Genomic DNA, 15,224 nt, shown 5'->3' on the forward strand with positions numbered 1-15,224 from the left:
TGGGGAATTAAGTAGAGGAGCTCTATCCAACAATTTATAAACTGCATTCCAAGTGAAAAATTACTCAACGCAGACCTGTGGGTCATATGTAGTCAGTACATAACCTATGTAACATTTTATAAAAATTCAAAAACCTAAAATCTCTTATGTCCCCTCCCAGATGAAAAAATATCCTGTGTGACAATTTTTTTATTTAAATCCTTTAATATATTTATAAATAAAATATATATTATGACAGAATTTAAAATAATAAAATATTATTTATTTCTCGGACACTGAAAGTATTTTTAAATTAAAAAGAATAATAGCTAATTGAGTAATTTATAAATAACTGTTTTGTCTCTACTGAAAAGTAGTGTTTTTTCACGTAGAAGATTTATTCCCGTAGACGAGGATATGTATGTAACATGTAAGTGATGATGAATTTATATTTCATATTCACTTTATTTTTCGAAATTTATATTGATAGAAGTAAATAACAATACTACATATTTCGGTAGGAAACAAAAAATTATAGTTATCAGTGATAATATCTTAATAACTATAATATTGGTGGCTCAGACGCATACCTATGTCAATTGTGAACACTAGTCTACAGATATTTGATAACACAATAAAGTTTATTCAACATAATATCTGCGAACTACTAAACTAGGCAAAGAACAAGCGTAATATTATATGAACAAACTATATAAAAAAAGTCTTAACCAGGAAGTCCAAACCAGTGGTATTCAACCGAGGGGTCGCTACAAAATATTGGGTCGCGTAACCATGTGTGTGAAGTTGGACCCCCTCGAATTTGTCCGATCGATTAGATAAATATGTCAATGTTTTGCAAATTGGTTTTCAATATTTGCAAATAACTCGTTAACATATTATAAGCGAAAACCCGTTACGGGTGACCAACTTTAGAACTTTAAAATCAATATTTTATTTTTGGCGAATTTTACAATTTTTTTCATCAGCCCCCCGACTTTGGCCGATCGATTAGTGAAATATGTCAATATTTTGCAAATTAATTGCAAATAATTACAAATTGATTTTAAGAATTTGCAAATCAATATTTTATTTTTTTTGCTAAATTTTACAAGTTTTTTGGCCAGCATTATTTGCATTTAATTTTCAAAATATTGACATATTTCCCGAATTAATCTGACAAAGTCGGGGGGCTGCCAAAAAAAACTTGTAAAATTCGCCAAAAAAAAAAATATTGATTTGCAAATTCTGAAAACCAATTTGCAATTATTTGCAATTAATTTGCCGAGAAGTCAGCCAGTTGGCCGAGATGTTGCCAGGTTAGCCGAGAACTCAGTCGGTTTGCTAAGAAGGCACCAGGTATAAGACGAGATGTCACCAGAATTGGCCAAGAAGCCATCAGGTTAACCGAGAAGTCACCAAATTAGCCGAGAACTCAGTCGGCTGGCTAAGAAGTCAACAGGTTTAGGATGATAAGTCAACAGGATTGGCCGAAAAGTCACAAGGATTCGCGAGAAGTCAGCTAGTTGGCCGAAAAGTAGCCAGGTTAGCCGAAAACTCAGCCAGTTGGCTAAGACGTCACCAGTTTTGGCCGAGAAGTCACCGGCTTGTAATTAATAATCACCGATTATATTTAATAATATTGAAACAATAAATGATGGAGGCCCGAGGGTCGTAATTCTAAAGCAGTCCAAACTCCTGTTTTCATAACCATAAAAAAAAATAAATAAAAAAATAAGACCTCGAAATTAAATGTTTTTTTAACATTACGACCCCTCGGGCCTCCATCATTATTGTTTCAGTATTATTAAATATAATCGGTGACTATATTATACAAGTTGGTGACTTCTCGGCCGAACCTTGTGACTTTTTTGGCCAATCCTGTTAAATTCTCAGCCAAACTTTGGGACTTCTCAGCCAATATTTTTGACTTATCGTCCTAAACCGGGTGAAAGAATTCGGCTTGCTGAGTTTTTGGCTAACCTGGCTACTTCTTGGCCAACTGGCTGACTTCTCGGCCAAATCTGAGGACTTTTCGGCCAAACTGAAGTAGACTGCCACGCGCAGCGCCTATAACAAATCAACATTTTTGTTTTTATCTAACCCATATCAGCCTGTCATCTTTCATAACGACATTCTTTAATTTTGATATCTTATTTTTTTATTTTTTTAGTAGTAATAAGAATAGGAGGCTGGACTGCTTTAGCATTACGACCCCTCGGGCCTCTATTATTATTGTTTCAATATTATTAAATATAATCGGTGACTATATACAAATTGGTGACTTCTCGTTCAAAACTCGTGACTTTTCGGGGAAACCTGGTGACTTCTCGTCCAAAACCTGGTTTCTTCTTAGCCAACCTGTTGATTTTTCGGCAAAACCTGGCGACAATAACAAATTAAATTTTTGTTTTTATATAGGTTACCAGCCTGTCATCTTTCTGATGATAATTGCTTCTTAACAACATTTTTTTAATTTTGAGGTCTTATTTTTTTAAATTTTTTTTTTTCGTTGTCATGAGATTTGCTTTAGCATTACGACCAACCGGGCCTCCATCATTTATTGTTTTAATATTATTAAATATAATTGGTGTTTATATACATGCTGGTGACTTCACGGCCAAAACTTGTGACTTCTCGGCCAAACCTGATGACTTCTTGGCCGAACATAGGGACTTCTCGGCCAATCCTGGTGACTTCTCGGCCAATCCTGTTGACTTCTCGTCCTAAACCTGGTTTCTTCTTAGCCAACCGGCTAATTTTTCGGCAAAACCCGGTGACTATAACAAGTTAAACATTTTTTATATTGGTTTCCCTCAGCCTGTCATCTTTCTGACGATAATTGCTTCTTAACGACATTGTTCAATTTTGAGGCCTTATTTAAAAAATTTTTTTTTTTTATGTAATGAGATTAAGAGGTGGGATTGCTTTAAAATTACGACCCCCCGGGCCTCCATCATTTATTGTTTCAATATTATTAAATATAATCGGTGTTTATATACATATGCTGGTGACTTCTAGGCAAAACCTGGTGACTTCTGGGACAAACCTGGTAACTTCTCGGAAATATGCCAAACATGGTGACTTTTCAGCCAGATTTGTCTCATGTAATAAGTCAGTATTCATTTTGATCAAAAACACATTCCTCTGCACCGTTATAGCATGGTAACAAAAACCTAAAAAATATTTAGAGCACCCAATTTACACCAACATTGCTACTCGGGACCTGTTTAAAAATAAATTAGGAAAGTATAAACAAGAAAAAATTACCTTAAAAATAAAAGAAGGAGTAATGCCAGTTTTTTGTAAGCCTAGGTCTATTCCATTTGCGTAAACCTATAAGTTATACTTCAAGAGTATTAACGGTAGCTGAAAGAAAATATGCTGTGATACAAAAAGAGGCTCTAACTATTCTTTGGGGTGTAAAAAAATGTTAACAATATTTATTAGGTAGAAAATTAATTTTATGTTCGTACCACAAACCATTATTGGCATTATTTGGGGAACATAATTCCATGTATGGCATCAAAGAGATTACAACGTTGGGCTTTGTTTTTGTCAGAATTTGATTATGAATTAAAGTACGTTCAAGGAAAAAATAATTGTGCAGCGGATGGGTTGTCCCGTTTACCATTAGAAGTAAAAAGAGAAGAAAATGATAATGAGTACAGTTATAAAAATTTTGTGGAAGGAATGATTCCTTTAGATTTATTAAAAATTAAAATAGAGACAAGGAAAGATAGAATATTAAGTAAAGTTTATAGTTGGATTGAAGAAGGGTGGCCAGAAAAAGTAGAGTTAGAATATATAGGTTATTTTATTAGAAAAAGTGAACTAAAGATTGAAAAAGGTGTAATTATTCCAGAATAAGTTGAGAATATTTTTATTAAAAGAGACACATAACACACATGCAGGCATTGCAAAAATAAAAGCGATTACTAGATCTTATTTTTGGTGGCCTAGACTTGACAAAGAAATAGAAAGTTATGTAAAAAGTTGTGAAGTCTGTGTATCATGTCAATCTAGTCCAGTAGTAGATAGGCAAGCTAAGTGGGCAGAAGCCGTTGGTCCTTTAGAACAAGTACATTTAGATTTTTTGTATTTAAATAACAAAAATTATTTAGTATGGATTGATGCGTTTACAAAGTGGCCTGATGTTATAGAAATGAGTAAAATGAATAGTGTTTATTTAATTGATAAATTGTCGGAAATTTTTGGACGTTTTGGATTACCAAATACAATTATTCCTGATAATGGTCCACAGTTTCGTTCTAGTGAATTCATAGAATTTTGTAAACAAAATGGAATTGTATTTTATACATCACCACCTTTTCATCCTGCTACAAATGGTGCAGCTGAAAATGCAGTTAAATCTTTTAAAAGAGGGATACACAAACCATTAAAAGATAAAAATAATAAAAATGTGACTGTGAGCACTTTAATTATACTATGCGAGAGATTTTTCTAATCCAAATAAAAAAAATTGGGAAAAGGCAGTGATAGAAGAAGTGTTAGGAGGCAGAAATTATATAGTTAGACTTGAAGATAAAGAATTAGTATGGAGAAGGCATATAAACCATATAATTAAGTTGGAAGAATTTAGTACGTATGATGACTATATAAAAAATTATGATAAAGAGTTTTTAGAGGAACTGAAGAGAAAATGAGAAAGACAAAAGAACAGATGAATTGGAAATCAAAAAAGCTAGTGAAGAAGTTGATGAAAAAGGGAAACAAAATATTACAGATGTTAATATTAATAATAAATTAAGTTTACCAGATATAAAACCGTTAGGTCAGTTAGAAACAAAGTCACCTAAGCGTTTAGATTTGTAATAATAAAAAAAAAAATATAAGTGAAAAATGTATTGTGAATTGTATTACCTAAAAATAAAAGAAATTGTTTGTTTATATTAAGTATATGATTATTTTGTAAAATATTGTAATAAGATTTATATTAAATTTTGTAACAATATTATGTTTACTATAAAAATTATGTTTTTTAATTAGGATTCAGAATTGTTATGTTGTTGGTAACATTGGATGTTAGAGATGTTAACCTCACTTTTATAATAATTAATTCTGTTATATATACAAGACGTAATCATCTAGTATGTACGTTTTTTATTAAATTATGTAAAATAAAGAACACATGCTTAACGAGAATTAATTATTAAGTTATGTCATTACCACACGACATTTCAGTTAATCAGTCAAACACTTCTTCTGTAATTATGAGTTACACTACAATACATTAATAATTCTAAGTAATATTCTCAACATGCACACTTAATGTCAAGACGGGCTACATGTTGACACAATTTTATCAATGCTTCTATTATGACGTGCAGTACTATTTATTAGTTTAATAATATCTTATACTTACATAAAAAGTATAGACACTTTAAGATATACTTTAATTTCCTATTTTTTTTTAATTTCAAAACAAGGTTATTATTTAAAATTATGTATTATCATTTTTTAAATAAAGCTTGTGTTGTTTTAAGAATATAATACAACATTGAAATCAATATCTTTAAGACAGATTATTTAATAAACTTTTCATATAAAACTTTGTATTTATCTAAATATGAAAACAAAAAATGAATGTGTAAATAAAGTACAAATTACAAAAATAGGATTAAATTCTAAAATGAATACAATAATAATAAAAATATAAATGTAGGTATTCAATAAAATTAATATTTTTACAAATTTTAACTAAATAGTGTAACTTTAAGACAATTTCTATTTTATAATTCTATAAATACAACAATTCTTTGTAGTTCGTTTTTACTTAAAATAAATGTTGTTCAAAATAGTATTTATTTTAAAATATTTTAAACATATAATAAATACGCTAAAATATTTAGAACTATTATTTATCAATTAGTAAACACAATAAAATTAATTTGAAAATTTAGTAGTGAGCATAACAATATTACAAAGAAAATTGACTATTTCATTTGTGTTATTACTCAAAATATCTTTTATTATAATAATTTGTAGGATTTATTTAATTATAAAAGATAAGTAAGCTACAATAATTTAATTCATAAATGGACTACTTATTTTTTTAAATTCTTACATGTAATATCTAAAAACCTAACAAAATACAGAGTCTGTTATTTTTAGTCTCTAACATTTACAACAAGCAAATTTAGTGAAAAACATTATTGTTGAATTTATTTATTATATAAAATGAAGTAATAAAATAAATAAATATTGCCTTACATAAAAAGTTATCTTTATGAAATGGAATACTGATTAAAGAACATTTCAACAAAAAACATTTAATATAATTTTTATTTTGGATATAAAGTGTAGAGTAAAATATACATTTTAATAACAATTTTTGATTTATACAAAATGACAGCAAAAGTAAGAATACTTTTAAGTAGTTGTAATTTAATTTACACTTCTATATACAATTGCTTTATTGGAACATTATAAGTTACTACCGGTTATTAAAAATATAAACTATTTGGCACTTAAATATGAAAATGCATTCTATTCTGATTTTACTGAGTAGTTATTTTATCATTTTGTGTATTTTTATAATACGTGCAAGGCGTTGTTTTGGTGTAGCCATACCTTTTCTTGGTCTTCCAACTAAAACACAAACATAATGAAACACAAAAATTATTGCAAATGAACATTATTATGACCAAAAATAAATTTAAAAAAAAAACAGTACAATCTGGGATTTATACTTATAACTTTAAATATTAAACACACACAGGTAAAAGCTGTAGTGCCTATTAGTATTAGCATTTTAACTTTAATACAATCATGTTAAAAGGTTTATGCTTTGAATACTTATATCTGTATGTATTAGATTTCACTCTAGATTAAAACTGCAAAATATTACCTTTAGGAGGCAGTGAATCACAGTTTTTTTTTGTTATTGATTCACTAACAGTTGTTTCGTCTGTTAAATCAGTAGCTGGCTTTGAAACATCTATGTCTTCTAAAACTTGTTTACATTTTGGTAAACGACCCTTTTTCTAATTGAAGTAAAGTAAAAGGTTATAAATATTTAACTATTCAAATTCAATGAATGGTTCCATTTTACGAATTACATACCAAACGTTTAATTGATACTTCGTTATTCTTATTATTTTTACATTTATTTTTCTTTGATACATGTTTTTCAACTTTTGGATACAAGCACTTAATATGTTTGCGTGTTAAGCGTTCCCCAGGAGTTAAAATATTAGATGGTGGTTGCCACGTCACATCCTTGGTATCTTCATCATCAGAGTTAGTTATAGCTGGATATACTATTATGAAAATTAATTGTTAAAACATAATTTGTATACATATTATTTATATTTTATTTTAAATATTTAACATGTTGCAGTATTAATTGTATTTGTATGCAATAAAAAAACAGTAATTATTAAATATTATTAGGTATTTATTACTTATTACTTAAATATAACCAAAGATTATACCAATGTCATGTTTTATATTTACAATTTAAATGCATCTATATTTACAATCAATAAAATTATAGACATATATGACCTAAATAAAAATGTTTAATCTGACAATTGTGAAAACAAGCTAACGATACGCGCTCTGGTGGCATAATCCTCAACTCACATATTCGGAATGTATAGATATAATTTTATATTGGTTATTTTAATTTTTATAATAAATTAATTTTGGTATCGAAACTTTATACGCTTTTATAGCTAACTGTATATGTTGGTAAGTACAATTTCTACTAATATTATCAAATACATTTAAATACACTTCACTTAAGACAAAATGTATGAGAAATGTCAGGAAAATAAATACAATCTACCACATTGAATCCCACATTGACGTAGGGTGGGTACCTGCCTAATCATCAGTACGATAGGCGTCGACAGCGCTCCCAGTGTTAATTTGTTTTCCCAATAAACTAGTATTTTTTACTATCATATTATCAACATTTCAAATTTTTTTAGAAATGACAATAGTGTATTAAAATTTTTCCTATAGTTTTACAACAATTTTATGACTAAAATTAATGTTTGACGAGTAGTTAAAATAAAAAGGTACATACAATTATTTTTTTGGTTAAATGCAAGTACTTAAAACTCACCTGTCCTAATAGTTTATGACAATCAAATGTATTGTTAAGAAATAAGAAAATTCTCCATAAAAGCAAGTGCAATATTTTAATATTTCTTTAGTCTTTCTGGCATATTAATTTTAAAAGCTAAAAAAGTTTATATTAATCTTGCACATTCCAAGTTCATACATCATCAAAATGCATTTCTTATACAATTAGAGGCATTCAGAAAAAATCAAATATATTTACATACCATACAAACAATCTATAAATTATTGATATCACATGGAGAAAATATACATTTTCAGGTTGTTGGAAACTAAAGAAATTTAAAAAATGTTAAAAATCATGATAAATGTTATTAGTAAATAATATAACGAATATTACATAATATAATACAAATTATTTGAAATCTGATATAATATTTACTAAAGAGTGATAATCATAATTCACTAAAGGATTTAGATTATCTAGATTTAACTATCGTTTCAATAAAAATGTGGACTCCAACTTACTTAATCGCCCAGAAACTATAGTTATTATTTGTCTATGAAAAGATTTTTTTTATAATTTTACTTTATATCTATAATTCTAAAAAAACTTAGTAATTAATGATAGATAATATAAATAAATTTAGTATTGATAATAATAATAAAAATAAAATTATAAATATACTATTATTCAAAATGTTTAGTTTATACACAGTATATGTTTTATAGGTTTGGTAATATTATGCAGGTACTATGAATATTGTAATAGCGATTAATTTATTAAATAAAGAAGTTAATTATCTAGATCAGCGTTTCTAATCTGTGGTACACGGAAGGCTCATAGGTGGTAAGCGAAGGAAATTTCCTTTTAAAACAACAAAAGGAATGGTCAATGGATCATAATTTATATTAAATATTATTTGGTTTATTTGATATTAATAATAATTATACATATTTTATTTTATTTTTGTTGTATTGTTATAAGTCATAACTTTATAGTAATAAAATAAAATACAATTCCATACGTCATGTAAAAACGTATACATTTTTCATAAGCAAAATAAAATAGGTTATTTGGTATTAAGAGGTTACGAAAATTGTTAAACTGTATAGGTTGTACGTGGGTATAAAAAAGCTGAAAACCGCTGATCTAGGTACTTGAATTATCTTATATTATGCATGCTTATAATATTAATCTCATATTCATATTTCATACTATATTATATTACAATGTATGTGTAGGTTATAACTAAAGTCCGGATTTATATTCTCTAAAAACCTACAAATGTTCTTATATTATTCTCTCAAAAATTAGAAAAATATGCAAAAATAATCAATATATCTTATTATATGCTTAAATATGCAATTTTTTCTTTTTAGAATAGTCAGATTTATACTAGCATAATGGAATAATTGCACTTAAGTAAAAGTTAAAACAGTTAAAATAGGGCATTTTATGTAAAATAGTTCTACAAAAAAATATAATTATTTGTAGATTTTGTTAGTTTGTTAATTTTATAAACTTAATAACACATAATTGCAAACGCAAAATATTTTTATACTTATGATAAACAAATAAGTTGTTGTTATCAGTATAGGTTTGGTAAAGTAATACATAATGGCACAGAGAAATAATAGTACTATAACTGAGTGTTATTGTTTTATCAAAATTATATTTAAAAAAAAAACTAAGGTTGGTAAAATATGTTTTTAGGTATCATAATATTAAGAATTAAATTAATGAGTATTTTTTTTCATAATTTACAAAATATGCTAAATATTCCCTAACTCATGAAATATGCAAAAACATTTTTTACTATGAACTCTGTTGAATGAGTCATCCACATTATTTTACTCTCTTAAGAGTTATGACTGTATAACCTCAAATTTGATATGTAAAAAACTTAAAACATATAAATTTGGACTTAAGTTATAGCAAACTATTTTGATTTTCACTAAATCAAAATAATAAAAACAAATATTTTGAATTAACTTACTATAATTTTCATCTTGACGAATAGATTCAATTGGTTCATCACATATGTCGATCAACTCTGATTCAGTTTCATCAACTTTTTGAACAAATTCGCAAGTGTACGACCTATAATTTGTATATATATTTTATTTTAAATAATATTCTGATTTAAATGAACTATAAGACAACCTATTAAATCTCAAATATAATAAAAATTTAAAATAAAAATAAAATGTTATATTTATCAAAAATATAGAAAATAGCAACAAAAACAAATTGTGTTTTTATGAGTTATTATTTATTACTTTTTAGTTATAAGACATATTACATTTTAGGTTATATAGTTACAAAAACATAAATAAATTATTTTCAATTGAACTGATCTTTAAAGTATTACTAAGATTATTTTAAAAACAAAAATAGTTCTACACTTTTTCCAGAATAAGAACGTACCCGGGCGGCGGACCAAAACAGGTTCGTCGCAAGCAGGTTATGACATTCTTTTTCAGATTAGCTTATTTTTTTTTGTGATAAAAAATAAATATATATTATACAACTAAAATGAATTATTTCTTTGTTTCATCATTTTAATAATAAAATATAAATTAACTTATTAAGTAATAATATATTATAAGTAAAATTAATTTATTGTTTTCAATTTTACTGATTGTAAAATGGCATAATTATTTTAACAACAAAATTTTTGTTATTTCGTCATCATTATTCTACCTGGTTGGGAACCACTGGTTTAACGTTTATCAGTTTTGGTATTACGTATTTAAATTACAGGGTTTTATAGCATATTATTATCATTTTATTTATATAATTTAAAATATTTCATTAAAAACATGAGTAGTCAAGAAGATTTGATCAGTAATCAGTTCAATAACACCTAAGCTTTTCACTAAGTTAAATATTTTAATAGCTATTTTTCATCACTATTTATTTAATTACATCAAAATGCCCAGGTATGCCTCACTCAAAATGTATTTCACTCGACCCATAACTGGTACAGTGAAAAAATATAACGACTGATACAGCACAGTATGATATACCACATTTCATCTGATAATGACATTTCAATTGTATAAGTAGTATTTAAATAATTGTATGCTTACATATTACAATTATAATACAGACAATCATTCTGAACTTAATTTTTATATAAAATTATTATTTCATAATACTTCAATAAAAGTTTTGTAAGCAAAAAAAAATGTAAATTAAAATACAATTATTTGTTAAACCTTTATTTCATTCTAGGATTTTTCAAAATCAGTTATTAAGGCTAAAACCTAGATATAATGGTAGTAGACAAACCTTAAAACTTGATTAAAAAAAAAAAAAATACCCATTACCTACATTATTATATTTTAAGGTAAAAATAACTTAAGCTAAAACTCCAATTAGAAAATTTTTTTTTTAATACTTAATTTAAAAAAACCTTTTTTTATATTCATAAAAATACATTGATTGTTAATATTTAATAGTCTAAAATATTTTGAACTTAAATAGGTATGAAGCTTTTTTGATAAATAATTCATGATACATCAAATATTATTAATTAATAAATAAAATATAATAATAAGTGTAATTTTTTTTAAATACTGCAATAACAAAATGTTAAGACTGAGCCCATGAAAACACTTATGCCGAGTTGCATGAAAAATGAACTAATTTAATGGATCAATAAAATTTAATAGACCAATCAGGAGCTATTAAATTATGTTTAAAGGACCATTAGCTCACTATTGATTCAATAAATGTAATAAAATAGCTTACGCTGCAATTTATATCTGTAATCTACAATAATTATCAAATCCTATAGAATCTGAGCCCAGATTATTAAATTGTGTATTTTTTTAATCAATTGTATTGAAACTTACACAACTTCATCATGCTCTGTGGATGAATCTTTACCTTCAATGTCAACATCTGGTTCTTGCTTTTTGATTCTAATAATCATTTTATCTAAATAAAAATATTATTTTTAAGTTAATAATAGTATGGAACATAAGTAAATCATATATAATATACATACCTTGAGTAGCTAATTCACTAGAATACTTTTTATGATGAGAGTTATCGGGCATTTCATCAATATCTAATTCCATATTTGACAAGCTACCAACTATAAAATACATTAAATCAACGTTAAAGTAATTTGTTAATACTATATTGCATTCAAATTAAATTTTGAGTTTGTATTAAGAGGACGTTACACCAAAAATTTTTTTCTTTGTCTTACAAGAGCGTAATATAGCAAATTTTACGCTCAGCAGATCATGTTAAGCTCTGTAAGTTTAAAAATTAGAGTAAATTGACTTTTTATAAAATTTAAAGGTAAGATTATTATCAATTATTATTATTAGGCAATATCAAAGGCTTTTTATCATATTTTAATTTAAAAGCGAGTTATGAGTGTCTTAGATATATAAAAAATTTCCCCTTAACCAGAAAAATAATAAAATATCAGTATCAACATATTGGTTTTATATTAATTTAGGTATATGTACCACACCTGGAATATAATAAACAAATTAACATATGATTAATATTAATCCGAAATAAGACTTTTGAATCTGTGTTACTTTGTCGGCAATGATCGATTTTACATTTGCATTGTTAATCATACAATATAAAAGGCAAAGGATAAGAATATTAAGTGTTAGTATACCTATGTAATACTATCAACAAATAACAACACAACCAAACCATGAAGGTGTAGTGTGTAGATAAGAATATTAGGAATGAGAGTATAGTACTACAGACACTACAGACAATACACTTACCAATTTCACTTCATTTACAATTGACACAAGGTTATTTGTAATACTTCAAATGTCTACTCAAATTGAATTATCTATTATATTATAAAAGTAATATCAACTGAAACTCTGAATAACTGTAGACTTGTGATAAAAACTGTATACTAACAGAAAGGAATAACTAACCTGAAAATACATGTAAGCGGCACAATAATGTCAACGCTCAGGAAACATCGATACGAATAACCACTTGGCGTAACTTAACACCATAAATGGGTTTAAGGATAATGTAGGTGCCAAAACATTAAAACCGAATGGGATCTATACGCATTCGCTCAACGGCTATTGAATACTCACCTAAATCAAGAACGTTTGACACTGCGTTATGATGCAATAGTGAGATCGATAAATCTGACCGTCTGGTTGATCGTTACGCAGAATGTTTCCCATTTGAGTTCGCAACGGTATGAAACTACTAAAACGGCATTAACGACGACATATTAGAAAATAGTTAACTGACAAATTGAACTAACGTTTTTTCACAAGAACAACAACACAACAATCATATTTTGTTTTCTAAATATTATCATTCGCGATATCGGAAACCGGCTATCGATAACCATTCGATGACAGTACCTATTCGAAATCGCCGTGGCTACCGCCGATTGGTCGATGTATGATGTATATATTAATCGTTGTATCGTCGTATCGAAGGCGAATACATAATAATAGATTAGTTTGATGATTATTCATAAATAATATCAGAGTTGTCAGTATCGTTAATTCAACAATTAATTAATATTCGAAATTCGAATGATCGTAAACCGACAAGTGACGACTACTAAACGTGTTCGGTCAGCGGGGGTAATAACTCACTATCGATTGTCCGGAATTAAAATCGTTCGATAGCACGTGAAATTAAACACTTAAATGCTGTTATCATAGAATTATTGAATCGTAGAAACTAGAAAGTTGAAACATGAATTCAGATTTTATTCATGGTAAAAACTAAAATCTTTAGAAGTTCTGCATTTTGTTGCTACCTAATATATTTTATGGACGGATGGTTGTTTTAGGATAACTATTAAATCGACCACAAAATGTATGTATATAATAGATTTTATCTTTTATTTGTCAATGGATTTTATGTGAAGCTCATAGATACGATTATCTAGATAGATATTAAGATTTTGGAAATTGGAATAAGATAATATCGTCAACTTGAAGCAAAATCTTACCAACAGCAAAAACTGAAATGCTGGGTAATAGCCAATAAGTAAATAATAATACTTTGATAAAATTTTTATTCTGAGCCGATACAATATACCTACAATATTGATATTTGATTTTACAAAAGTATGTTCCTTTTAGATTCTGAGCAGAGCAATAAATGTATTGATTTTTCAATGATTTATGTCTGTCATCACCGTTTTAGAGCAGTGAAACTGTTTCGATTTTTTTCAACAGTATCTTGTTCGATGGAAATCTAGTTGGTGCATTCAGGTCAAAATTCCCAAAAATTTTCAAAAACAGCATAAAAAAAGGTTTAGGTAAGTGGATGTCGCTCTGCTGTCAGTAGGTTACAAGTGGGTCACTGTAATGGATGGTGTTACATATGAATTCAATGATATAATATCATTGTATAAGAAAAACGGTTCTGAGCGAAAACGGACAGTCAGCCTATGATATTACCAAGTATATTTGATGATATTATTGTAAATAAAGTAATTTATATATAACCTATTTACGTGGAGCCTTGTTTTAAATTTTCAATCCTTAGCTATAAAAGTTAAACATTTTATAAATTTTTAACTACCTACACAATAATTATGAAATTTTAAATTTGATAAATGTTGTCAAAATTTGAACTTAAAATGCTTATAAAAAAAATTGTGCCTATGTATTTTTAATAATTTTCAACTGCTATTGTAACAATAAATCAGGAGCCTCGCATTAAATTTTTACGCTTTTGAAAACTGAAAATGTCCGTAAACAGCTCAAAAAGAGTCAAATTATTTTCAAAATATTATGGTGTATAGAAAATTAAAATGTTCATGTATCTACAGTTATTTGTTTTTGAATAACAATAAAATAGCAAAATCGTTACATGAGAAATCGAGTGAATATCCAATGTTGTAAAAATATGAATTTCAACCGCTCATAAAAATTTAATTTGACTTCCTTGTAGATATTTTTTTTTTTTATAAAGGTAGACAAACTTATGGATAATCTTGTATTACATTTTCAAATCTTAGATTTAAAAAGAAACATTTTTATGAATTCTCAACTCAAAATAATTTGCCAATTTTCTTTGTTTTTCCGTATTATGTCAAGATTTGAACTCTAAATGCTTATAAAAAAAACTGTGATTAAGGATTTTTAATTTTTTTCATTTACCTTTGAAACAATAACCTAGGAGCTTACTATTAAATTTTTAAGCTTTTTTAACC

General features: G+C 27.0%; 2 protein-coding genes across 5 annotated transcripts; one reads left to right on the forward strand and one right to left on the reverse strand.

The window, feature by feature from the left end:
• The first annotated feature begins 3,495 nt into the window (after positions 1 to 3,495).
• On the forward strand, positions 3,496 to 4,812 carry LOC132940090 (uncharacterized protein K02A2.6-like). Its single transcript, XM_061007512.1, has 4 exons — positions 3,496 to 3,768; positions 3,842 to 4,405; positions 4,470 to 4,582; positions 4,635 to 4,812. The coding sequence occupies exons 1-4, from the start codon at positions 3,496 to 3,498 to the stop codon at positions 4,810 to 4,812; spliced, it is 1,128 nt and encodes a 375-aa protein (XP_060863495.1).
• A 735-nt stretch (positions 4,813 to 5,547) lies between these two features.
• LOC132936745 (uncharacterized) lies at positions 5,548 to 13,182 on the reverse strand. Of its 4 annotated transcripts, none has more exons than XM_061003497.1 (7): positions 12,961 to 13,078; positions 12,048 to 12,137; positions 11,893 to 11,977; positions 10,029 to 10,132; positions 7,063 to 7,259; positions 6,848 to 6,983; positions 5,548 to 6,588 (listed from the first exon to the last, which is right to left on the reverse strand). In XM_061003497.1, the coding sequence occupies exons 2-7, from the start codon at positions 12,118 to 12,120 to the stop codon at positions 6,509 to 6,511; spliced, it is 675 nt and encodes a 224-aa protein (XP_060859480.1). In that variant the 5' UTR covers positions 12,121 to 12,137; positions 12,961 to 13,078; the 3' UTR covers positions 5,548 to 6,508. The 4 variants fall into 4 exon arrangements, with proteins under 4 accessions (XP_060859480.1, XP_060859479.1, XP_060859481.1 ...); XM_061003496.1 differs by lacking the exon at positions 12,961 to 13,078 and adding an exon at positions 12,799 to 12,856; XM_061003498.1 differs by lacking the exon at positions 12,961 to 13,078 and adding an exon at positions 12,528 to 12,653.
• Between the last annotated feature and the right edge of the window lie 2,042 nt (positions 13,183 to 15,224).

The sequence above is a fragment of the Metopolophium dirhodum genome, chromosome 1 (genome assembly GCF_019925205.1).
Source record: "Metopolophium dirhodum isolate CAU chromosome 1, ASM1992520v1, whole genome shotgun sequence".
NCBI lineage: Eukaryota > Metazoa > Arthropoda > Insecta > Hemiptera > Aphididae > Metopolophium > Metopolophium dirhodum.

What these genes read in the sequence shown, in the direction of transcription:
- LOC132940090 (XM_061007512.1), top strand. Translation starts at nt 3,496, where the DNA reads ATGGCATCAAAGAGATTACAACGTTGGGCTTTGTTTTTGTCAGAATTT. An exon ending in AAGAAGGGTGGCCAGAAAAA is followed by an intron (nt 3,769 to 3,841) that starts GTAGAGTTAGAA and finishes TAATTATTCCAG; the next exon opens with AATAAGTTGAGAATATTTTT. An exon ending in AAGTTGGAAGAATTTAGTAC is followed by an intron (nt 4,583 to 4,634) that starts GTATGATGACTA and finishes GAGGAACTGAAG; the next exon opens with AGAAAATGAGAAAGACAAAA.
- LOC132936745 (XM_061003497.1), bottom strand. Translation starts at nt 12,120, where the DNA reads ATGGAATTAGATATTGATGAAATGCCCGATAACTCTCATCATAAAAAG. An exon ending in ACAGAGCATGATGAAGTTGT is followed by an intron (nt 10,133 to 11,892) that starts GTAAGTTTCAAT and finishes TACAAATTATAG; the next exon opens with GTCGTACACTTGCGAATTTG. An exon ending in TCGTCAAGATGAAAATTATA is followed by an intron (nt 7,260 to 10,028) that starts GTAAGTTAATTC and finishes TTTTCATAATAG; the next exon opens with TATATCCAGCTATAACTAAC.